Consider the following 25,550-nt stretch of genomic DNA (forward strand, 5'->3'; position numbering starts at 1 on the left):
AGTGGGGCTAGTCAGACAAGCCCTTGTTCGGGGTCACGCTGTGTTCAATCCTGCGGTCCGCCATGACTAATTAACTTACAGAGAAGTGTCGTTAGGACATCTGATGATGCATCCATCAAAGGCACATGGCCTTGGAAATCAAAACTAACGTGATGGTCTAGGACCTTCTGCTGGCAACTTACTTGCTCAAGGTGTTGACATGCTCAAAAAGACATGAAAATGAAATGGAAGGGGCAGTAGAGCAAACACAGCATTGTGAAGGGCTTGTGCAGGCTAAAAGAAATATTTGGAAACTGCAACACTACTAGGCCAGGCCTACTATGTAAACACAGAGCGACCAGTAGATAAAGTAGTTGGGACTATTTTACGTGGTTATAATTTTAATAGTGTCACCTACACAGCAGGTGGCAATGTTGATCAAGAAATTTGCACACACACACACAAAAAGTATCATGAAAGTATTAATTAGACAACAGTTTTTTTAGCATAGGCTATTTGCTGATAATATGCCTATGCTAAAACACTGGAATCCAGTACAAAATAACCCATATACCCACTGTGATAAAACCAGAACGTTTTATTATTTTTGTAATACCATATATAATGCAATTGCATATCTTTGGCGAAAATAAATTTTATAAACATTTTATCAACAGAGGTTAGCATACAAAAACCAAAAAGGTATGTCTGTCTAACAGACAGGACAGACAAACTGACACAAACAGATACTGGGTTGGCAGCTTTAGTCAAATGCAACAAAAATGCTCATCATTACCATAATGATTGCAAAACAATTTTGAAAAATAAAAATTACTTAGTATTCCAATAACAGCTGTCAAGCAATGAAGCAGTCATATGCAGTTTTCAGGTTGCACAAGTCCAGGGACACCATTAACTATTAGGTAGCTCTTCTAACATTCACTCAGTCAGAATCATGCCCAAGTTACACTCTGTCGTACAACTTTGTCACACCGCAGAAACAGCCGATCTACAAGCTCACAAGGCATTGCATCGACCATCGTACAACTAAGTAGAAAACTTTGACACCAACAGAGTATTTCTCTTGCAAGTGCTACAGAAGGAACAAGCACTAGAATTCCTCACCAGCCCTCCCTTACACTCAGACTTAAGTTTGACAAACTATACAGCAGCAGCCTGGGGGAATACGTTAAGTCTTTTATGGTTTTGAGGTGTTCAAAATGGCTATTCAAACACCACAAAACAATACTTGGAAGCATGAGTTATCAATGGCAGTGAGTGTTAATTATTTTGATGATGGCAATTAAATTATCCATATATGTGGAAGCATTACCAACAAATTTAGCTTGTGATTAGGTTTATTTTTTTTTGTCAAACAAAAATAATTAAAATAATTAAAATAAGATAAACCATATATCAAATAAAGGTTTTAAAATTATTAAATTAAAGTTCTCCATTCAAGAAATCCAACATGGGGAATGTCTGTCCATCTGAAAAGTCTACCCCTGCTCTTTCTGTACATCCTTTTTGGCAACTTAAAAGGTTTCAGGATCAATAATGTTAATCAGTGGGTTTCTAACCAATCTCACAAAAAAAGGACAAAACATGAGGATGCCTGGCAGAGTGGCAGTTAAACATCTGCTCATAGACCATGTACATTGGCAATATAAGTGTATTGTGTTGCTATAAAATAATATTAAAGAAATAGTTGTATTGCAGTGAATAAAGTAAAGGAAAAAGAAAACAATATTCTTATTTATCAAGATGAATTCAAAGGGAGAAAAGAAATGCACCTATAGCAGAAGTCACTCCTTTCAAATTACAATTGTACGAAATAATAATATTTCAATAAACCCATAAATTAATATCATAAATAGCTTTATGATTAAATGAACAACAATTTGTTCTTTCTTTTCACAGCTAAACAAGACCAGTGTATGCACATTGTCATTTTTTAAAGAACTGAGTCTTACTTCTAAACAGTTTCCCAGTCTAAAGCAACAACAACAACAAAAAAGAAGTAAACCAAAGGTTTGATTCGTCACTGTACTGGTGGTCAGATTTCTCTTGTGAGTGATTCTGCAAACTGGGGCAATGCTACCGTCAGTCACATATAGCTAAACTCTGGCAGCAGGACAACAGGGTGACCACGGACCATATTCTCTCACACACACACACACACACACACACACACACACACACACACACACACAGTGTATTATTGTATGACTTTAAGCTATATGATCAGGGACTTATTTGAATACATAAAAGGTTATTTGAACCAATCTTCTGTATGGTAGAGCATAAATGGGCAAATGGCGGCCCGGGGCCACATGCGGCCCTCACCTTCACTTAATGCAGCCCGCAGGTTTTTATCGGAATACTGATATAGTATTGTTTTCAGCCGTTACAATTCCAAACATGCAAACATGACCTGCGTCTATATTAGTAGCTTAGTATTAAAATGGTATTGTAAAAATAAAAACTTTTCAGGATTCCAATTCAAAAATAGCAACTAATTATTAAAGAATAAATAGCAGATCTACACGCTCAAAACGCGCCGCACCGCAACGCGTTTTGAGCTTGTAGATCTGCTATTTTTGCTACAACAGTATATGAAATGTGGCCCTCTGGTGTGAGTGTGTAACTAGAGTGGCCCTCTCCAGTTCCAAAGTTGCTCACCCCTGTGGTAGAGCATGTTAATGCATTATAATTTACACATCTGGGTAGTGGTTGGAGGTGGTCTCCCTGAGACATTTCAACCCTGTTGCAACAATCTCAATTCAATCTTTTGCCATCGTTATTGACATAATGCACAGACAACTCACAGATTGTATGGCTTTAAGTGTAGTATGGCCGCCTTGGCCGGCTTGTGAATATGGTCAATGGCCTTAACTGGCCTTGAATTTCAGTGGCACCGGAAAATGTTTGGCACTGTTCATGCAAACTACACTAAACAGTCATTGTGACACAACAAAGGCAATTCAGCCCAAAAGCAATTCAGCCAAATATTTGTTTTTTTTTTCCATATGAGAGGAATAGAACTTAAAATGCATTTCAGGTTCACTACAACTGCACCCTATTCCTCGATTCTTTTGAAGTTTTGTGTGATGCAACTTTTGTAAGAAGACTGGTCTCTCTTTCCTCCATAAGTCACTCGCAACTTCCTCTCACTGAACTGCGTGCTGTCAACTGACAACAACCTCCCTGTTTCACAGCTCAAAAGGAGAGCACACACTTCCTTATTTTGTTCTAGGAGGAAGAGCGAGCCGGAGACCATGTCAGCCGGGCAGAGCCGTGTGCACAACACAAACGCTGGACAAGTCTGTAACATTTCACCCACTGACTGCAAGAACACTCCCTTTGGCACCACACATGCATGCTCAATTCTCTCTAGCAATGACTGCATTGTCTCCCACTTCTTCAGTCTAGATTCTCTATACTTAGTTCATGTGAAACAAGACCAGTCCCCAAAGTAGTGAATGAACTTGCCCTCAAATATCAGTCGACAGAAATAGTCCTCCGTTCATACCAGCATCAACAAAATGATGCATACAATGTCAGTGGATTTGCTTTTTGGCCAAATCAAAAAGCGCTAAGTGCATGGGATAAAACCGAGGAGAACATACAGGGAAAATATGAGGCAACTACTGGCCTCATGACGGAAATGTTAAGTCTGGTTTATACTTCGACGTACAATGGAGTCCCATGGCAAAAAAAACAGCAGATCTATAAGCTCACAATGCATCGCAGTGCGCCACGGCGTTAGATGGGAGTTTTTACATGGCCGGTCATTATGACTAAATACAAATTAGGCATTAGTCTTCTGAATGTCAGCCCACTCTGAATTAAAAAAAGGACCAAAAGAAACATCACAGATAAAAATCCAACAATGTCAATTTAACTCTGAGTGTAAAATGGACCCGTAAGAATTTCCCAACACAGCATCCAACCATAACACAAACTGACGTCTCTCTCATATACGTCTCATAGCGGGCTGTTACGGTATAGCTGCAGCAATGCTGAGAATAAAGAATAAATGTTTCTTTACATCAGGGGTTACCCTAAACCGAGGCAGTATGGATAACTAATAGGTCAATATTTGACCTGGAGCAACGGTAGCCAGACCGACTACATAGAACACTTTCCCGTCATGCCAATTTTCCAGCCATTTTAAACTTGGGCTCAAGTAAACATGCACTTAATCCCACATGTATGATGCACGCATACATCTATTAGTGGCATATGTTAGCACATTGTCAACGTCTGCCATGCCAAGGACTGGACTAAGCACTACACCTTGCATAGGTTGTGAGCAGGAAAAATTAACAGGGGGCGAGTTGTAACGTTTGTACACAAATCACACACACAAATCAAAGCTGGGCTAGGCGGGATTGATAAATTGAGTGGGTTTGCAAAACATTGTATAGCCTTCCTTTATAGCACTGTAATGGACTTGGCTTCACAAATCGTAGCAAACTACTTACAGACAACTTATATACTACATTTGGCAGTGGCTGATTTTTGCTATTACCTTACCGTGCTGTGCTAAATCCTGAAAAGAGAGACAAAACTCACATGTAATGAGGTTAGCTGATGATATGAACATAATACTACTTCATTCATTCATGTAAATGCAAGGCTTAACCAGTGTACACAACCCAGAAAAAAAATACCACCGTTTAAACGACGTTAAAAAGAGCAGTTAAGGTTGTGGATTAATTATTGCATCTCTCTTTAAAGACCAAGAATGCCTTTCAAAAACAGTGGCTTTTTTTCTTCTTCTTTTCTTCAGCACAAAAAGGAGGAGGAACTGACTACACCGGGAGGTTAGAATTTGTTTCTTACAAACATGCACTCATTTGCTTCATAAATAGATTCACTTGGAAGAGGATACAGGTTCGAGGAGGAAGCATGCAAACGCTTTGAGTTATAAAACCTTCAGCTTTTCCCATTTTTGTCTTTTTAGGAGAAAAAAATGACTTGACTGGATGTAGTCCAGCGGAAGCGGGCAGGTCATTTTGGATAGGTATTATGATGTTTCTCCTTAGCCCAGACAGTTAACCCCCGCGTTACAAAAGTCTCTATATGGCTTTGTTCTCCTGCGTGAACGATAACTATTGCCATTTGTTTTCTTCGACAGGGGATTTCCCAAAAAACAAACAAACAAACGAACAAAAAATAAAAGGCTCAAAATGGCCAATCAGCGTTCGGATAAGGAGAAGGAGGCACACCAGGACACATCATCGGGGGGGTCAGAGGCTAGTAGGGACCGACGGGGTCAGGAGGAGAAATCGATGAGAAATCGTTCATTTCCTGCTCAGTTTTTTGCTCTTGACGACTGTGCGTTTGGAGACCTCCGTACAGCTGCGGACGCCGGCCAGGTGCAGCAGAGAGCCCGCCGCCTCCTTCAGCTCTTCGTCCAACTCCGGCTTGACCTCCCGTCGCGCCCTCTTGCCCGCCGCGGGCCACTTGGCGGAGGAGGAGGGCGGCGTGCGCCGCGCAGTGGGCTGGTGGTGGTGGGGGGCGGCGCCCCTCTCGTCCCAGAGGTCGGAGTCCTCCGTGTCGCTGTGGAAGCCCTCGCTGCCGGCGCGCCGCGTCTGCCCGCGCTGGTCGCCGCCGCAGCCTCCTCCGTCGTCCAGGGAGGACATCGAAGAGGAGGAAGAGTGCGAGGAGCAGCGCTGCAGCGCCACGCTGCTGTAGTTGTGGTCTTGCTTGGGATCGCTGCTCACCACGACCGTGTCGGGGCGGGACAGGTCCAGTGGACTGTCGGAATCGCCTGGTGAACAACAGGGATTCCCCCACAAGAACAATGTTAACATTCTGGTGAGTGTACGCACAGCACTAAAGCAGGTTTAAACGGAGACGGTTTAAAAGCTGCAATCAAACAAACTTGTTTGAATTTATCAAATGTTCATTAAATTTAACAACAACTGCATGTAGTGTATGTTCATACATATATATGTCGCACATCTACAGCGTTTGGAGGTGCTTTACTGGTTGACAAGAAGTAATATCCCCTCTGGGCAAGCAGGGATTCCCTTTTCACTGAACGGTAGAAATGTGGTCTCTGAAGTGGGAGTGGGTAAAACTTATGGATTGCAGCTTTAAGTCAAAGGATGCTTAATGAATGCAATGGAAGTCTTCGCATACTTCCACTGAAGTGCCTTTAGAAAATCTATACGTGTGAAAATCTGTTACTCGCCTCGGGACAACAGACAAAAGGATGAGTCAAGGAATATGCTAATATGTTATATAAAAAAACGTAAACAGGTGGAACCACGGCTCATAAATGTACAGCACAAAAAAAGTAATAAATCATGCAATGGATGGGTGGGTGGAGCTGGCACGTGATGAGAGAAACCAAGCGGAGCAGAACTAAAAACAATGGCGGCGTGCGTGGTGGGTGTGCGGCCTCTTACATGGGTCGACGTGGTGCCCGGGGGCCGAGTTTAAGAGCATCATGGCAGTGGCTGCGTCAATGTCAGACTCTGGAAGAGGAGAGAACATGCATGATGGTCAGTCCTGAGGTTTCAGAGCGGTAGGGCTGTAGTGTTTTGTTTTTGACAGCAAATCTTTGATTTAGTTTTAGTCATTGTCTTTTGAATCATTTTAATTTAGTTTTAGTAATGGTAGTCGACGAACATGTTTCATCGGATTAGTCGACGAAATAAACACTGAGTGGTTCTTTATCTCCATCTGTCCCCGGAACAATGTGACTCAGGTTGGTGTGTCGGGAAAATAGGGGTGAAATAGATTGCAGTTGATTGTAAAGAACAATCGATCATTTAACAAAATATTCAATCAGTCAATCAGGTGTTGGCTAACAATGGCCTGTAAAATGTCAGTGTTTCTACAATAAACAAAACAGTGCATTGAGCAGAGCTGCTTGCGGACCACTCATCTTTTTACACTGCAGGATGGATTCAGGCCAACCGGTGCCATGTTTACATTGTATCCAATCTTTACAGTTCTAAAGCAAAGGCACCATAACTCACTTGAGGGGCTGTAAATTATTAATGATTATGTTGAGACTGAGTGCTCCGCTCTCAGCACCGGCTAAACCTCTGTGCCTGTCGTCAAGGTAACGAAAGCGTGAGGCTGAGGAGGGAGAGAGGGGTCTGAGACCATCATGGTCTACAATACATGAGGCATCTATGACTTGAATGGATACAAAAATAAATAAAAACGCAACCCAAAAAAAAAACAATGACAACACAATATTGTTGAGGATGAAAGCATAGTGATGCTTGAATGCACTGTGACTGAAATATGCAGAAGCAATGTAAAAAACAACAACACACACACACGCACACACAAACGCGAGCGCGCGCACACACACACACACACACACACACACACACACACAGAACTGGAGTGAAGGGATATCATTTCATAGCAGGTATTGATCGATCGGGCCGTGGAATTTAGTACCGACTGAACCTTCACGTGGGGTCCGGTAGGGAGGTCTGGAGAGAGACGGGTAGCCATGTTGGACACTCACCTTTCAATGAACAGCCTTGCAGGAAGAGATGGCGAGGAGGTGAAGAGGCACTGCATAGGGAAACGTAAAGACACAATTACAGTATGGCCCTCTCTCTCTCCTCTCTCTTGTGTGTTACACAATGTTTGTGTTCACACTCATTGTCAATGGCATTTAATATTTGTGGATGCAAAAGTTGTGCACATACACCAAAAGCTGGACATAAGAGGCTATCGCCCCTCAAAATTAGCCAATCTACAAGCTCATATGGCGTTGTGACGCAACGTGTTGTGTGCTTGTAGATCTAGTTTCATTGCTTTTTAACTTTTGAGTGGGGCCCGGGAGTCAACCAGGGGTCCTTGAGGGGGTTCCACGGGTCCCCGGCAAAATGATTGATAGTTTGGAACCAAGTGGACACTTACAGGTCTGTAAAACAACACCAAGAGTGTACAAATGGGACATTTATGTCAGGTGATAAGCAATTCACCGCGGCGAGTGACGTAATGTTGTAGTTTTCTAACTTTAGAAAACTACACCCAAGCGGTGATAAGTGATCACCTCAAACTGGAGTATGAATGGGCCTTGAGGGCTCACATCCCTACTAGAATGAATGGGGATGTGTGTGAGGGCTCACGTCCCTACTATAATGAAATGGGGGTGTGTGTGTGTGTGTGTGTGTGAGGGCTCACGTCCCTACTATAATGAAATGGGGGTGTGTTTGTGTGTGAGGGCTCTTGTCCCTACTAGAATGAAATGGGGGGGTGTGTGTGTGTGTGTGTGTGTGTGTGTGTGTGTGTGTGTGTGTGTGTGTGAGTGCTCACCTGGGTGGGGAGGCGGGCGGCGTGCAGAAGGCATGTGCGGCAGGGTAGTGCTGCTTCCTAAGAGCTTGGATCAGGTTGGGTCGGTACTCGGGGTCGACACACCACAGAGAACCCTTTCCATTGGCCTGCAGTACGAAAAAGGAGGGAGGACTCGTTAGGTAACACAGAACATTAGAAGCCTATGGCTATGCTGTCATTACAGGACATTAGAAGCCTATGGCTATGCTGTCATCTTTTTTTAAAGGTTTTGATCGGGTGCATGGCTGGGAAGCGCAAATAGCCTTGATAATTCAATAACCGTAGCCACTTTCAACCCAGTGTCTGTAATCTATTTTGGCCATAGAATTGAAGGAAAGAAATCTTTCTCCAAACTTTTTCTAAAATAGCTGATCTATACGCTTGTAAATGTCACAAAACCTAATTGCCTGAAATGTTCATTTTGACAAGCCAGACACATCTTTGACAAAACAGGAGTCAAGAACAAAACAATGGCGCACTCGAATTGTTCTACTAGTAGTATAGTGTAGTACTGTAGTGTGTACTGTCTGTCAGTAGTAGTTCCCATTTACACAATACAATAGTGTGTACTAGCATAATTTCTGAAGGACTGAGATTGTAAAGAACAGAGTGAGTGACACAAAATCATTACCCTTGTTATTTGTCAGCCAAAGTGAGATGCACAGTTACACACACACACACACACACACACACACACACACACACACACACACACACACACACACACACACACACACACACACACACACACACACAGTGTGACTACGGTATGCAGGTATGTTGGTTGGTATGGGTGCAGTATGTTGTTTATACTCTCTATATGACAAAGTACTGCTATATGGCTGCTGGGTGGTGTTGACAAGGATTCTAGTTGCTAAATTTGCGTCATTTAGCAACTAGCAACGTCATTTGGCTTTGACCAGCTGTCAATATTAACACAAATAGACATTAGCAGTCATTTATTCGAACTCCACCGCATTTTAATGGGAGTAATTTCAGCTCCGAAAACAATTTGGTGAAAAGGGAAATGCAATTTATAAATGAGGCTAAAGTGTCGTCACCCAGGCTTCCGCTCAGGCGTGAAAAAGGCTTCCCTCCCGATTCAAAGCTAAAAATAATCAAACAGGTTAGGTCTCAAATGACCAACACACAGAGCCTACCCCAGCAGCCTACCACAAATTCCTTCAGAGCTAGAAATGTGCAAAAAGGAGGAACACACACACACACACACACACACACACACACACACACACACACACACACACACACACACACACGTCAGCAGTATGTGAGGAATGAGTTTTGCCTGAGAGTGTGCGCAAATGGTCGCCTTATCTCATGGCGGTGTATTCTTACCCAAGTCTGGGGAGGGAGGGAGGGAGGGAGGGAGGGAGCGAGGGAGGGAGGGAGGGAGGGAGGGAGCGAGGGAGGGAGGGAGGGAGGAGGAGAATAACCTTGACTCAGATTACCAGCCAGCTCAGAGGCAGGAAGGAGGAAACGTCACCATGGCAACGGAAACCACCAAAGCAGTGTCATGTGAAACCTGGTGCTGGTGTCTCTCTCTCTCTCGGCAGACTTGCGAGGGCTCACTGCATGCGGCGCACCTGCATTCTGAGCGCCCGCACTAGAAGTACCGGCCTCACACCGCCCGACCGACACCGACAGACAACCACCACCGCTAACCGGCTCTCGCCCTGGCTGGCACAGCCTCGTCACTGCAGGCTCTACCAATCAATCACGTCGTCGCGTCAGCCGTCATTACTGATAAGCTTTTGCTCAAGTGGTGGAAAAAGTACTCCAATTTTTTGACTTAAACATTTGAGTACATGTGAAACAACAACTTTTAATAATAATAATCAAAATCTACAAAGTAACTGAAGTTTTAAAATAAATGTAGTGGAGTAAAAGTACAATATTTGCCTCTGAGATGGAGTGGAGTACAAGTAAAAGTATCTGAAATTGGAAAGTACAAATACCTGAAAATTTTTATTAAGTACAGTACTTAAGTAAATTTACTTTGTTACTTTCCACTAGTACTGGTGGCACTTTGTGGTAGTGAGGTGCATGTGTGCGTGTGATGTTGTTCAATGCCGACAATACACTTTTAAAATACTTTTTAAAAAGGGCTAAAGACCAACACCCTCTCCCATCTAAAGGCAACATGTCATCATAAAACAGGTTTTTTTAATCAGACTATAAGATTTTGGAAAGGCAGGAGATCTTGCAGGGTCGCCATTTGCAAGAATCCAATAAGGTTGCTTTTGAGATTAGTTCCCATCATACTCCCAGTGGAAAATATGCAAGACAAAAACAATGGAGGCTCAGCTGCTACTGTTGTGTGCAGTCAGTGGTTTGTCCTGTTTGGTGTTGGAGAGCGCAGAGCGCAGCTACTGGTTCAGTTGTTGACAATGTAAACGTCACATGAGCATGCAGGCAAGATACAAGACAATGTAAACGTCACATGAGCATGGAGGCAAGATACAAATCAAGCATTTTTTTGTATTTTACCAGTAAATCTTTACTCTTTAACCCTGTAAGCCCCAGAGATGCTTTTTAGTAACTCTAGTCTTTGCAAGTAGAAATATAAAGACAATTTAAAGATAATGGGAGTCAGACATTGGAAAAGTGTCTTCAAACAGTTAAATCGCTTGAAAGGGCTTTTGGTGTGAGGCCGACAAGGCCTGGCATAACCGATGAACCACTGACTCTGTGTGTATCCCATACTACAAACTACTTTAGAAAGTAACTAAAAAATCACTTGATTCAATGCATGCCATTTGCTACATGTGATTTACCATTTACCTAAACACATCTCCAAACACACATGCTTAGAAATGTGTGCTAGATCTGTCTGTTTATACATCAGCAAGTAGCACTCAAGATGGACATCTTTTTCTCCATGTCGTCCTTCTCTTCGAGACATCACGGAGAACGCCGCTGCACCAGGACAGACATTAAGTGCCCTCGTTTTCCTCTGACAGGGCAAGTTGTTCATGCTTGCCACCCTCACCCGGTGTGAATGCATACTTTCTTCAGCTGTGGGCTGCTCATCTGCCATGCCTAAAACAGTTGCAATACCTCACTGTGCTGCGACAGATAAAGCCCTATCTCAGTGTGCTGTGCTTGCAGTTCTCTCTCTCTCTCTCTCTCTCTCCTCTCTCTCCTCTCTCTCTCCTCTCTCTCCTCTCTCTCCTCTCTCTCCTCTCTCTCTCTCTCTCTCCCGAGGAGGGCCTGTGACCTTGAGAGGAATTCACCCTTATCACAGCGGAGTCAGAGGTCCTGTGACTGCTTTACAGCACCAACCACTGTTATGTGAGCCGCACTGCAGCTCTCTGCTCCACCGTTCAAACAGCAGCATACTAGGTGCATTCTCAATGCACGCACAGGTTGTTTGGGTACATGGTACAGACGAGATTATCTGCCCCCGAGTCAAAAGTCAGGTCTGACATTGTGTTGGCCTAAATACAGTACATACAGTAAATAACTGGGTATACATGCATGCAGCAGCACTGCCACTAGCATGCTTTTCTGGTTTAAATAAGTTTAAATAAGATACTAGAGACGTTGCCAACTCACCTTTCCCAAACTCCGTTCCACCTTGCGGAAGCATTTGTTCAGGGACAGGTTGTGACGCACCGAGTTCTTCCAGCCAGTGGGTGCGTTGGAAAAGTAGGGGAAGTGCTCAAGAATCCACCCATAGATCTCCTTGACGGGCAAGGACTTGCTGGGCGACTGCTCGATGGCCATGTAGATGAGGAGAGAGAAGGAGAAAGGGGGTTTGGACTTCAAGGAGTCCCTTTCCCTGCCTCTGCCGTGCGACGAGGACGAAGAGGACGAGGATGGGCCCTGAATGGCCCCGGTGTCCCCCTCGATGTCAAAGAGGGGGCTGGCGCTCGGCTGGGCTTCGGGTCCTCCTAGCGTGAAATTCTGGAGCAGGTTCTCGTGGAGCCAGTTAAGATTGGTCAGCTCCTCGTCCTCAGAAGCTCCGTTGCAGTCCACGCTGGTGGCCAGTGGGCTCGCCGCGCACTCGGCCTCGGGCAGGGTCCCCGCGCCGCACACACCTCCCCGGAGCCCCGCCCGCTCCTCCTGCATACCCGGAATTTCCACTTTCTTGTCTGGTGACATCCCAATGATTGGACCCATTAAACCAAGGAGGTCTGTAGAAGGGGGAGAGAGAACAAGGGTCTGTGTTAATGTAAACACAGAGGGAGAGGAAATCAAATAAACAGCATTGACGGTTAACCCATTTCAAAACACGTCTGGCAATGAGAGGTAAATGGAGGTGACGCGTTGCAAATGACATGCTCTTCCACACGCTGCCGAACTTGTTTTGCTAAGGATTTCCCCCGAGTGCGGGCCCCCCTGTGTAGTCCCACATGCCTGGCTTGCCTGCTCTCTGTGCCCAATGACGAAAAATGTTCGTCGACTAGCTTTTTTTCACTGACGAAACTAAATGGAAATGAAATGAAAACTAAGCTATGAATAACACTAAATATATTGACAATTTCGCCATAAACTCGACTAAAATGTTAGGAAGGGACTAGAGATCCAGAATAAGTAAAAGACAAGTCATTTTACACTGGGTTGCATGCTGAAAATAGGCGATCTACAAGTTCACAAGGCGTCGTGCCGCAACACGTTGTGAGCTTGTAGATCGACTATTTTCAGCAAGTGTAAAATCAGCCATTACGACGGCATCAAGGCCTTCCAAAATACATTTTAGTCGACTAAACTGTAGATTTAGTCGACTAAAATCTTCTGATATTTAGTCGACTAAAACTAGACTAACACTAAAAACATTCCAGTTGACTAAAATGTGATTAAAACCAAATGAAAATTATTCAAAAGGCTAAAGTCTAAAACTAAATCAAAAGTTGCTGTCAAAAACAACACTACGCTGGGCCATGGCTCAATGGTCCAGACACCTTGGCTGGTAATCCAGTCTGGCAGTGTGCAGCGGGTTCGACTCCCGATCCCGACTGCCTTTACTGCATGTCTTCCCCCCATCTCTCTCCCCATTTCCTGTCAGCCTACTGTCTGTCCCTCCATAAAGAATATAAAATAAAGGCGAAAGCCACAACCAAAAAACATTAAAAAAAACCAACACCACCACTACGCTGTGGCTCTACCTGGCGCTCTCTCACTGCCCCTCTCACTCGCACGCCCGGCGAGGAACGAGAGCCCCTCCACTCCCTCCTTCTAGACTCCAGCCGACGAGGACCTTTGGAGGAGAGCCTCTCGAGCGGCTGAGCTGACTTAAGGCTCCTCTCCTCAACGCCTACCTCATTTCTGATCAGACGCAGCTGCTCGTTAAGTGTAAATGAGCATGAAACCACCCGCAAAATCATGGGCCACTGCTACGAGAATGGAGTGGAGGGGCCCTCAGTCTCGCAGAGTGGATGGCTCTTAAGAAAACGCCCCCCTCTCTGGCCATAAGATCACTCAACCTGCCACATGCCCAGATGAAGTGCTGAGGAGAGTGTGAAGAGAGAGGGCTGTGGGACAGCCTTGTCCTCCTCCTCGCAATTCAGTGGTATAATAAGAAATTGAAGATTTCCGACAGGTCTGCATACTCTGACAAGAGCCACCAGAACAGCCTCCTGGGATTAATCTGCGGCCATATAGCGAGAGCCCGTTAGGCACGTTATGAGCGATACTACCCAAGATGCTCTCTGCTTTGGAACAGACACCCCATGACCTTTACAACACACTTATTTAACCCCTTTCAACCTGGCGTCCCTAGGTATTTTCGGTATGTCGTTATAGACAAAACTGAAAGTGAAAATGACAAATCTACAAGCTCGACAAGTGGTTAAACCAGTGGTACCGTGATGTCTTCTTTTAGCAAATTTAGCAAAAAAATAAATACAAAAAAGTTTGGCCTTTACTTTTGATTGTTTTCATTCTTCTTATTTTGTTTATGCCCCTTTGATCTGTGAAGCACTTGGAGGAAACTTGTGTTGTAAAATAATGATTATTATTAGAACATTTTTGAGGGTCGATAGTCCCTTCTATGTCCAGATTTTGGTGTGTGTGTGTGTGTGTAACCCAAATGTTGTCTTACACAAACATGAAATGCCATCGACAATGAATGGACAATTGAGTGTTTGTGTAAACACAAACATTGACGACGAAGGTGAGGACGCAAATTGTGATTGGCCCGGAATGAGATGTATGATGATGTACGATGCCTCACTTCACTTCATTCACTTCACGCCCCTCACTTCACACGGGTGTGATTTTTTTTTAAATAATTATGCAAATTGACTAAACTTGAACAGCAATTTACCAAAGCACAGTGATACACAGTTAGTGAAGATAAGAACACTGTCAAGTGTCGTTTTTGTGTACAGTGAGCAAAATTACACTTTGTCAGAGGTTTGGGTTATGTAGATTTAATGTAACTCCAAATATTCTCCCCGTCCTCATTGACTTACAGCACCTCGCACAGTGAAACAGGTAACTAGGTAATAGCTAGGTAACTACCTCTACCAATGTGCAATTATGCTTTAAAATGTTTTGAGACTAGTGGAGAGAGAAAGGAAACATGGATTCAGAGTAAGGGGCTGTCGTGTAGAAAATGGTATGGGAATAGAACCAGGGAACTCACTGTCGGGCATTATGCACGTGACCTAACCACTTGGCTATCGGGTCGCCCCCTAAACCACTTAGTACTCAGTACATAGTGCATGAAAGAAAATTAAAAAGCTGCATATTGATAAACAGGTAACTACTGGTAGTTAACCATCTCTGTTACAGAGTAACCAAGTATATACAAGCAGGGTTATATTTCTGAAAATTACATGGGGGTGGGTGGGGGGGGCATTTTCTTAACCATTTAAACCCGGCCTACATATTTGTTGAACAAACAGTGAAAATAGATGATAAGCTCACAATGATGCAACATGCTGTGAGTTTGTCAGTGCTGCAATTTTGAACAAACAAATTAAAGAAAAAAAAGATTTAGCCCCACAATTTTTACATTTAAATCGTTAAGATTGTGACATTATCATCAAACATAAATATATTTCTCCATTCAGTCTGACGAGAAGCAGGGATGACATGATACATGAAGGACCAGAGAGCCTTTGAGATATCAAAAGCAGAGGTTTGGAGTGGAGCCATATGGGTCCATTTGGTTTCATTTTACGCTCTCAAGAGTTAAAGATCTATAAGGGTTCATTTGGTTACCAACTCCATCATTTAGCTGGGGACCACCTGGAACCCCCTCAAGGACCTCAAAACCCGAAAACAAAGGAAGAACTCGACAACAGCGTGTGCGTTAGACCTGAGGCACTAACTTCAGCCACACAGGAACGCAGGTCTCCGGTGGCTCATCACGTATCCCAAGCCCCTCAGTCTACTGGGTCAGACAGGCTGATGCAAAGATACCGTACGTGTGCCTAGTGGTGGAAAGTAGTTAAGTACATTTACTTAGGTTAAAGGTTACTAGATGCTTTGAAGATACATTTGAAAATAGCCGATCTACAAGCTATTTAAAAATTAAAAAAATATTTTTTTAATATCTTTTATCCCATGATTTTGTAACCCATTTTTCACCCCTTTGTCAATTATCTACTGTAATGTGATCCTGGGCTCTACACACCCTCCGCCAACCTTGTCCGCATATATGGGGGACAAGGGGAGAGCAACAGACTTGAACTCATGCTTCCTTCATGCCTGAGTGTCCAAGTTGCTCCTTTACACCTGAAAGGGGGAGTTTCCCTTCCATCAGGCCCTTTCGCCAACCCCGCCTTGGGTATGGGCACTGATGACGTGGAGGAGGAAACACGCCGCCAGCACCCACAGCATGCCGAGCGGGAATCGAAACCAGGAACTTCTAGCTGTGAGGCAACAGCACTACAGACTGTGCCACCGTGCCCCCTTGAGTACATTTTTAATATGGGACTTCTACTTGTAACAGAGTAGTTCTACATTGCAGTATTGATACTTTTACTTAAGTACAACATTTGAGTACTTTTTCCACCACTGCCCAAGCCTCTCAGTCTACTGGGTGTAGCGCTGCATTCAGACAGGCCGATGCAAAGATACAGTGTACCGTTCATTTCATTTTCAATGGAAGCCAGCGACGTGAAGCTACAAAGCAAATCTGACGTTTGTAGCCGCTACAAAAGATACAAAGCTGACTGGGTTAAAGTTTCTTCCAGATGCAAAGATACAAAACTACAACTTTAGCTCCGATGACGTTCAGCGAAGCGGACGCACACTTGATGACGTTCAGCGTCAACAAGTATGCTGTGAATCTTTGCATCTTTCAGTCTGAACGCGGCAGCACAGCTTCACAGCGCATGGCATACTTTACCACCGTATTCCTGCTCCCTTCACCACACGTCCCTCTACAGCAGCTGCCTGGCTTACGCACTTGTTATGCACATGTTACGCAGCTCAAGACACACACGGCAGCAGAACGTTGAATGTACCCAGTTATGTAGCATGATGCGACGGCTATGGCCTACTGTTACTGTCCAGTTTATGTTTTCCACGGTCGCATAGCACTGAATGTGAGGTCATGTGTAATGTCCTTATATAATATGTGTTACAGAATGCACTAGGCTTCTCTTGTTCTCCCTCTCTGCACCAATGTCACCGTCCAGGACAAACAAGGGATTCTAAAAGGCAAACTCTCATGTCCCCCATTTAGCGCACGGCTAAATGGTGCCGTTGATTGGAGCCGATGAGTGATTTATGGATGCCCCCTATTGTTGCCTTTGCAATCTGAACACATTTAGCATTAGCAGTTTCCAAAACATGATACTACCATGGCTGCCATTTTGTGCTTACATCATTAACCCCTCCCCCAAGTGTGACGTAAAATACAAAACGTCTGCCATATGAATTAAGATTTTCCAGTTCCTCTGGTTCTTGCCTGCGGTTTTGGCTTGCCTTCCTCGACTAGGAACGACTCTGCATACTATTATGCCATCAGACAGTTATCTCAAAACCAGTGTGAAAAACAAAAGACCTTGTGGATGATTCTTCTGGCATAGAGATCAGTAAGTACACCAGACCAGACGTAAAATAAATGAATGAAGCCTTTCCCTTTAGAGTAAGCAGACTTGAAATCAGTCATCCTAAACTACCGTTTTGTTCAAAGAAACCTCCCTCGTCACTGGATTCAGCTCCATAATTCCGTTTGAAAATGTTGTGTAACCACACCAGCTTTCTTACATCAATCAAGACTGACAACATAGACACAAAAAGCATAACTTTGCGCTTAATCTGCAGTATTCGATATGAAACATTATCTTGTACCTGGTTGGTTCACAGTTTCGTTTGAAAATAAATAACCCATTAGGTAGGTTGAGCTTTAGTTTTTTTTTACCAATAGACTGTCTAAAATACACCGATGATCACCGATCATGATCACAACAGGTAGGTTGTGATGGTTCATGGTCAATGAGGCCAAAGAGGACAAAGAGATGGCTTGTCCGCTCGGCTCACAACAACCTCTAATCTATGCTCTCTGTCATGTCACCATGACGACCATGCTGTCACTTCATTTAAGAGCAGAAATCTGCCAAACAAAGAGGTAATGGGGAAATAAGAAATCCATCTTGACTGGCTCTGCCACTAAAGGACCACTCTGCAGTCTGCACTCACCCTGTACTGAAACTATATATCCATACCACACAATTATTAACTGTTGCCTCGATTACGATTGAAGTTTCACGACTACTGTTATTTTATTCTTTAAGCAAACATAGCAAATCTACAAGCTTGCCGAGTGAACTTCTAGATCGGCTATTTGTGTACATGCAGGTAAATGCCTTTATTCAGGGAGCTTTACATAGATTGTGCATTACATTCACCCATTCACACACACACACACACACACACACACACACACACACACACACACACACACACACACACACACACACACACACACACACACACACACACACACACACACACAGATGGTGGCAGAAACCATGCAAGGCACCAACCTGCACATGGGGAGAAATTAGGGGTTCAGAGTCTTGCTCAAGGACACTTCTACACTAACTATGGGGGATCCCGGGTTCGAACTGGGAACCTTGCGGTTGCCATGCGGTCACTCTACCCCTGAGCCACTGCCGCCCCTAACGCCACCATTGTACAACAAAGTATAATACAGGGATGAGTGGTTAATCAGACGGCAATTCGATCATTCAGTTATTACAAAAAAAAGAAAAAAACATTCCCAAACATTCAAAACAAAATTCAATGATTCCCCCCAATCTTTCATCTCTGGGTTGTCACACAATCCATACTGTCAAATCCCCAGAGCTCATTTAACTCTGGGCGTGTACAGAAGCGTGTACACGTTCAGAGTTACAGATCTGTTAAGGACCCCATCTGGACTATTGGGTGGTCCCCGGACCTGACGTTGAGAAACAATGAGGTACTGTATCTTGAGACTTGAATAAAGGTTGGGGGGTTATGGGTGGGGGGGAGGGGGGTGCATATCCTTTCACTGCTGCTGTAAGACAGGAATTGGGTCAAGCTCTGAATTGCGTTTACAAGATGCGTGAGACAGGAGAGGGAGTTGTGCGCTGCTCGCTAACCAGCGAGGAAGGGAAGGGAGGGGTAATAGGATGGATGCCCTAGTAGTCCATTAACAAAACCTCTGCTCCATTCGCAGTCGCCGTGAGGTGATAAACGTATAGAGCGGCCACAGACAACATTTCAATTCTTCAATTCAGAGGGAATTGGGGGGGGGGGGTCTAAGGCTGTCAGCACAACAGCAACAACAAAAAGTACACAGAAGGCCTGAGGGGAACGGTCAAGACCAGACTGAGAGGAACAGCAGAAACACAGGGAGGGGATGCAGGGGAGAGGAGGAAGCAAGACCATGGGAAAAAGAACAATAAGGAAACGGAAGAGACAGGCAGAGAGAGACAGACAGACAGACAGACAGACAGACAGACATAAAGCAAGGCAGAGCAAGTGTGTAAAAAGAGAGACTGAATGGCTATAAGCATGCAAGTCATCCTCAGTCTAAAATGACTGAGGATGAACTCTCTGCAAAGTAGAGCAATCAGAGAAGTCAAGGAGTCCAGTGTGTCTTACAGCTAAGCTCCACTCTGCACGCAACATCCATCCAAACACATTTCCTTTTTGAGTTACATCATCCAGATTCATTCATTCGTGGACACGTGGATGGACACACACACACACACACACACACACACACACACACACACACACACACACAGCCAACTACTATTTCACTCAGAGTTCAATTAACTAATAGAAGAATAACCGTTAACCACCTACATGAAAAAAAAATGCCAATAGCCGATCTACAAGCTCACATTGTGTTTTCGGGTATAATAGACAAAGCTGCCCCTAGCCCAGTGTTTCTAAAAGTTACCCAAATCCGGTAAACACCGTTGTAAGGAGATGTATAGAGCTGTACAGCAGCTGCATGTCTCTCAGTGCAGTGACATTCTGTGATTATTTGCCATAGTCATATTTTAAAATGTATAATTTTCGGCCAAATACAACGAGACTGAGTGTTGGGGGGGGGGGGGGGGGGGGGTTAGCTAGCTAGGTCAGGAGGTAACAGGGGGTGCACGGCCAAAAACTTTTTGGGACACCCATGTGAAGTGAGGAGCGCTAATATATTAAAGTCTAACTCGATTGATTAGGTGATGTAAAACAAACGGTGAGAAAACAAACATTAAATTCTCTTTATTATTAATGGCATTTAATGTTTGTGTTAGGGACAAGATGACGATGGCGTTTTTAAAACAAACATTGAACTAAAGACAAACATTAAGGCCCAGGCTATACGTACTGGATTTTTTGCAAAACTGATATTTTCGTCCTCCGTTTTAGAAAAAAACCCTGCCCATATGACAAAGATATCTGTGTCCACACATACAACCCAAAACGATCATTTTTGACTCCAACAAGCATCCCAGGCCAGTGAGCTGGTTTACCAATAAATTCCCCCACGTAACCCGGTAGTACTAAAAACAAAACAAACAAGGCGTGCAGAAAGACAGAACTTTATTATTATTATTATTATTAAATTACTTATTTTTACACAGAAACATAATGTGTGTCTTATAGCATCATTTAAATGCTTAATTTGTAGTTTTAATGTGCAAATGAAACTTTTTTTCAATACTCTAGAGGGTATTCTTATTTTGAAGAGATCGTCTTAAATTTGCTCACTAGATTTGCTCACAAGACAGTGTCTATGACTGTATACAGCTGCCATCGTGTTTTGTTGTCGTTTCTATGGTAACCTCACTTTCGGAAGTTGTTAGTTTTTCAATCCATGAACTGATGCGCATGCTCAGTGTTAAAAGCTTATACCTTAAAAATAGACCCAAATTGCAATGCACTCGTACTTGGTGAGTTCTTTTTCCATATGTTGCCAGCAATAGCTGATCTACAAGCCCACAACGTGTCTTGTGAGCTTGCAGATCTGCTATTTTTGGCTCATGTTTCCCAGTGAATAGACCCTGGGGTTCAAGTGGTTAAAACGGATAAAGCATACATGAATTTTCAATTTGTCATATAGTGGAAACGGATAGATACGTTTTCCTCGTGACATAAACTGTATTTTAGGGGTATTTTCATAGCGTAGTATATGACATCATGTATGAGAAGCACTGCACTAGTCTGGGTACTGGCATTTTCAGTTCACTGTCTGTAGGCAGTGGTGGGAAAAGTATTCAAATGTTTTACTTAAAGTAAAATACCAATACTAGAATGTAGAACTACTCCGTTACAAGTAAAAGTCCCGTATTCAAAATGGACTCGAGTAAAAGTACAAAACTATTGGCATCAAAAGGTACTTAAAAGTACCAAAAGTAGAAAGTACCGTACTAATTACACCGAAAGTCCCATTTCATGTTTTCAAAAAATCTTTTGAAAATAGCTGATCTACAAGCTCACACAATGCGTCAAATGTACTGTAGGGCTGAAGTGATTAATGTATGTTTTGTAATAATAATAAAAATCTACAAAGTAAATAGTAGCTGAAGTAGTCAAATAATTGTAGTGGAGTAAAAGTACAATATTTTCCTCTGAAATGTAGTGGGGTAGAGGTAAAAGTACTGAAAGTTTGACATACTCAAGAAAGTACAAATACGTCAAAATTGTACTTAAGTACAGTACTTAAAAAAAAGTAAATGTTACTTTCCACCATTGACTGTAGATCAAATATCAACTGCTGCAGTTAGAAGAGTCTACCAAAAAACATATATAGAGATATAAAAAGGAAATTTTAAATGTAACGTTGATCCTGTGTTTATATCCATCGTGAGCAATTAGGTCAATGAAGAATTACAGAACCATCACAGGTTTGGCAAAAAAAATAAAAAAATAACCCTGATTGTGCAGCAGGTCTGAATTTGACAGGTGTGGCTAACGTTCTGTCACAAGAGCATACTGTGAATACCTTCCCCCTCCTCCATTCCCTAACCCTATCGCTGCCGTCTCACTGAAGCCTTCTATCTCCATACCGCATTTAAACTTTTTTACTTATATCTTTGGGCCTTTAATTGGACTAGAGTGGTGCCTGTTGGGCAATGGCCTACTTGGAACGATGCAAGTTGGAAATACCCCACCCAGTTATGTGTCCCTTTATGCCCATATATGGAGTTATTTGTCAGGGGCATGCCCAAATATGCAGATGTCAGAACATATTGTGATGTCAGAACAGCTCCATATATGGAGATCTAGGGCCTCTGTCCAGAGCCTGAGCAGAGAGAGGCCTTTTGTGGCGGTTCTGGACAACCGTGGGTCCAACCGACTCAAGTCTGGGCACTACACTCCCTGTGGAGGTGTGGAACGCGCAACCCTAGATGCTTTCAGCACAACATGGGCAGCCAAAAGACACACTCATTCCTTGTAGTTTAACTACTTTCACCCTGGCTGACGTATTTTTGGGCATAACCGCATGAACCCTAGCTAGCGTCCCTAATCGGGGCGAACATAGTCGACCTACATGCTCACAATCAATGAGTTGCAGATTTGCTGTAGAAGGGAAAAGGCTAGGGCCAAGTACAGACTCACAGGGGACCCCGGTTAAAATGTTTATAGGCTTTTAAGTGGTTAATAGCTCAGTATTGATTCACTAGTTTGAAAGTTTGTTAACAACAGTATTCAGAGGTTTCCATGCGGTTATAGGAAAGTCCGTCATGACGCAATAAAACAATCCCTGTACTAGTGATGGTTCTCTCAATTTTACAATTTAGGCATTTAGCAGACGCTCTTAATCCAGAGCGATTTACAGTAAGCATCAAATACATACAAATAGTCATCAAGAATCATAAGGAAGCTAAGAACCTAGCATCTGTCTAACATTACAAAAACTGTACAGTAAAGGTCCTTGCAGACTGGACGCGGTTTTCGGGAAACCGGCGGAAAAACGCTGGTACAAATCAGAAAAACGCAGCAGTGTGCACCGCAGGGACCTTAAAGCTATGAGTATTACACTATAGAGTGCTATGTCTGCATAAAATGCTATCTAAATTACATAAATTGAGCCTTTGCATATGCCTGTAAGGTCGCCGAGGCTAGGACAATTAAGTGCTACGGGCTAAGATGAAGTCTGAACAGGGGGCTTTTCAGACTACGGCGAAAGACCAAATGTCTTAATATCATGTCTTAGCTCTCGTGGAACCTCGACAGGTACCAGTATACGATCCGGAACTATTGCCCAGTACAAATGAGTTGAGTTGAACCGGCACTATGCAGCGGGAAAGCAACATATGAGACCTGCGATTAGCCTCAAGGAACCATAAGGTTTTTTTTGCCCATCAGTGCACCCTATGACCTCTCATCTGGGCCCTGGGGTGCTGGAGAGCACTTATCCACTTCTAAGTGCTGCTCTAGAACGCTGCTATTTAAATATCAACAAAGGGAAGCTAGTGAGGCTCACACACAAAAAAAGTCCCTCCAAGCACAGGAAGTGTTTTAATGCGATTACGGTGAGCCAATTACCATTCGCTGTTATGATTATCGCCCTTATCACTGCTCTTATCAAAAGGCATCAAAGAGAGAGGGGTGGCTGTGTGTAATAGAGCACTAGGCTGTGCAGGGTGGAGGAGAGAGAACGGAGCTAATGAGCTCAACTAGCCTGTTGACTGCAGCTCATCCTTGAAAATACACCAAAGCTGCACTGATACTGACCCAGTGGCTCATCTGCAAGTTAAAACAGTCCGGTGCACTGCTGGTCCAATCAAACAGTCCAGTGCACTGCTGGTCCAATCACATTCATGTGCAAACAGGCAGACGCCAACAGCAGGTGCCAAGGCACTCCCCCCCCCCCCCCTTCAAACAGCTCCTTTATGCCGTTAAGCACTTAGCCTATTGAACAAAAAAAAACACAAAGACAATTATTGGACACCCTTTCATGGCAAATTCTGGTATTCCATGTCAAATATTGACACAGAACTGTGAAGAACTGAGGCGAGAGACGAGATCACCGGCAACAAAATGACGAGTTCGGATTGAGACGTTTTGTGCGGGAGATGGTGATGTAAGAGACAGCATACCAGGGGCCAATCTCACAATCAGTACTCAGTTGCCAGGGCAGCGAATGCTGTTAAGGGAAGCAATTGTACTCATGTCTGTGCATGAAGAGAGAGCCTAATGTGGGGAGATCAATACGTACTCTCAAAAACGCTGAGGCCAGCAGTCTACTCCCATTCTCCGCAAACCTGTCTGACAAAGAGAAGCTCTGGGAGGGGCCAGGGCCAAGCCGGATATCATGATACCACTTCACAGGGCCAGAACTCATCCTGCATGCTCACCTGTACTTACAGCTGGGCAATTAACCAAAAAGAACATAGCCGAAACGACATTTAGAGCCTCTAACCAACTTGTAATATACTTTGTTGTACAATGTGTCAAGTGATGAAAATAGGTTTTCAATGTAATGGGTCCCAGGACCCAGGAGTGGTCTTTTAGATGGGTCCCAGGGACATTTTATGTGTCCCACTTCAACGACGTTAGAGTACAGTACTGAGTACAGTATTGCATCCCAGGACCCCCAGTGGGAGACATGATTGCGTCCTTTCTCAATTTATTTGAGTGTGTCTGAAGAACTATTTGCATCACGCAAACATAACAAAAATGGCCGGTCTAGAAGCTCATAGTATTGCATTGCACTTTGATCCCGATCACAGATTGTTTTTCTCATGATCAGCCGATACTGGGGAAAGTTTGAATATTTCCAAAATTATAACATGTAAAAACCCACATCAAAACTGTTCCTGTGTGTGTGGGGAGGAAGGGGAGAATGTTTAGGCCTGTCACAAAGATACAAAATGATATTATACTATATATCTGACTTTTATAACACTTAAAAATTGTATAAAAGATTGGTTTCTCCAGATAGGATAAATTGCTGATCACCGATCGGTGGTCGATTGATCAGAGCATCTCTACTTTACTCTAAGAAATAGCACTGATTTGAAGTCATATCACCGAGACATAACTTGTACCTTACAACTACCAAAGATTCCACTAGAATACGCTCCAGTCAATAACAGGACAAGACAGAGAGAGCTCAGCCAAATACTCCTGAACCGGCTACGGAGCTGGTCTGAATGACACAGCCTCGCACAGGTGTATACCACACCCTCTTTCCAAGAGCTGAACCAGTTGAAACAAACCAAGTTACACCTATGTAATAGATACACAAAGGTGTGTCTCAGAATCCCATGGCAAGGGTTGTTATTTGAAACCCTAACCGATATTTAGGCTACAAGCCTACAGTCTGGCTACAGCTACTTTCGTCTTTAGTGAGTGTGTGCATTTTCCTGGTCACAAGAGAAATGCTTGTTTTTATGTTAAATTAGAAAAGGATTCAAGGGTTATGGTTAGGATTAGGCATATTAAGTACAGCTTAAGGATTGCAGTTAGAGTTCTACCTGATTTATACCTAGGTGCATGTCGACATTGCGCACCACAAAAATATATTATATAATATATGCTGTGAGTGTGATGAGATGTGAGCTTGCAGATCAGCTATTTTTGGCTTTAAAATGGCAAAAACAATAAATAGAAATGAATAGAAATGGCATTCATAAAAAGCTGTCTTAAAACACTGATGTCCTGTCAAGTATACTAGTAATACAAACTGTACTACTGTGTGTGTGTGTGTGTGTGTGTGTGTGTGTGTGTGTGTGTGTGTGTGTGTGTGTGTGTGTGTGTTCAAGTGCAAGTGAATGTGTGAGAACTAGAGTTCGCCAAGTGAAGGTCTTCTTTGAGGAGTCTGA

General features: G+C 43.5%; 1 protein-coding gene across 2 annotated transcripts in view; it reads right to left on the bottom strand.

Annotated features, from left to right (window-relative positions):
- Positions 1-416: 416 nt before the first annotated feature.
- foxn2a (forkhead box N2a) overlaps positions 417-25,550 on the bottom strand; it is a 33,800-nt gene continuing 8,666 nt past the window's right edge. For both annotated transcript variants that reach the window (XM_080782582.1, XM_080782583.1), the window contains exons 2-6: positions 11,878-12,458; positions 8,284-8,408; positions 7,484-7,533; positions 6,402-6,470; positions 417-5,758 (exon numbers count right to left, since the gene is read on the bottom strand). In XM_080782582.1, the coding sequence (XP_080638708.1) occupies positions 5,289-5,758; positions 6,402-6,470; positions 7,484-7,533; positions 8,284-8,408; positions 11,878-12,444 (1,281 nt within the window). In that variant the 5' untranslated portion in view covers positions 12,445-12,458 and the 3' untranslated portion in view covers positions 417-5,288. The remainder of the gene's footprint in view (positions 5,759-6,401; positions 6,471-7,483; positions 7,534-8,283; positions 8,409-11,877; positions 12,459-25,550) is intronic.

The sequence above is a fragment of the Protomyctophum bolini genome (assembly GCF_963924005.1).
Source record: "Protomyctophum bolini genome assembly, chromosome: 14".
Classification (NCBI taxonomy): domain Eukaryota; kingdom Metazoa; phylum Chordata; class Actinopteri; order Myctophiformes; family Myctophidae; genus Protomyctophum; species Protomyctophum bolini.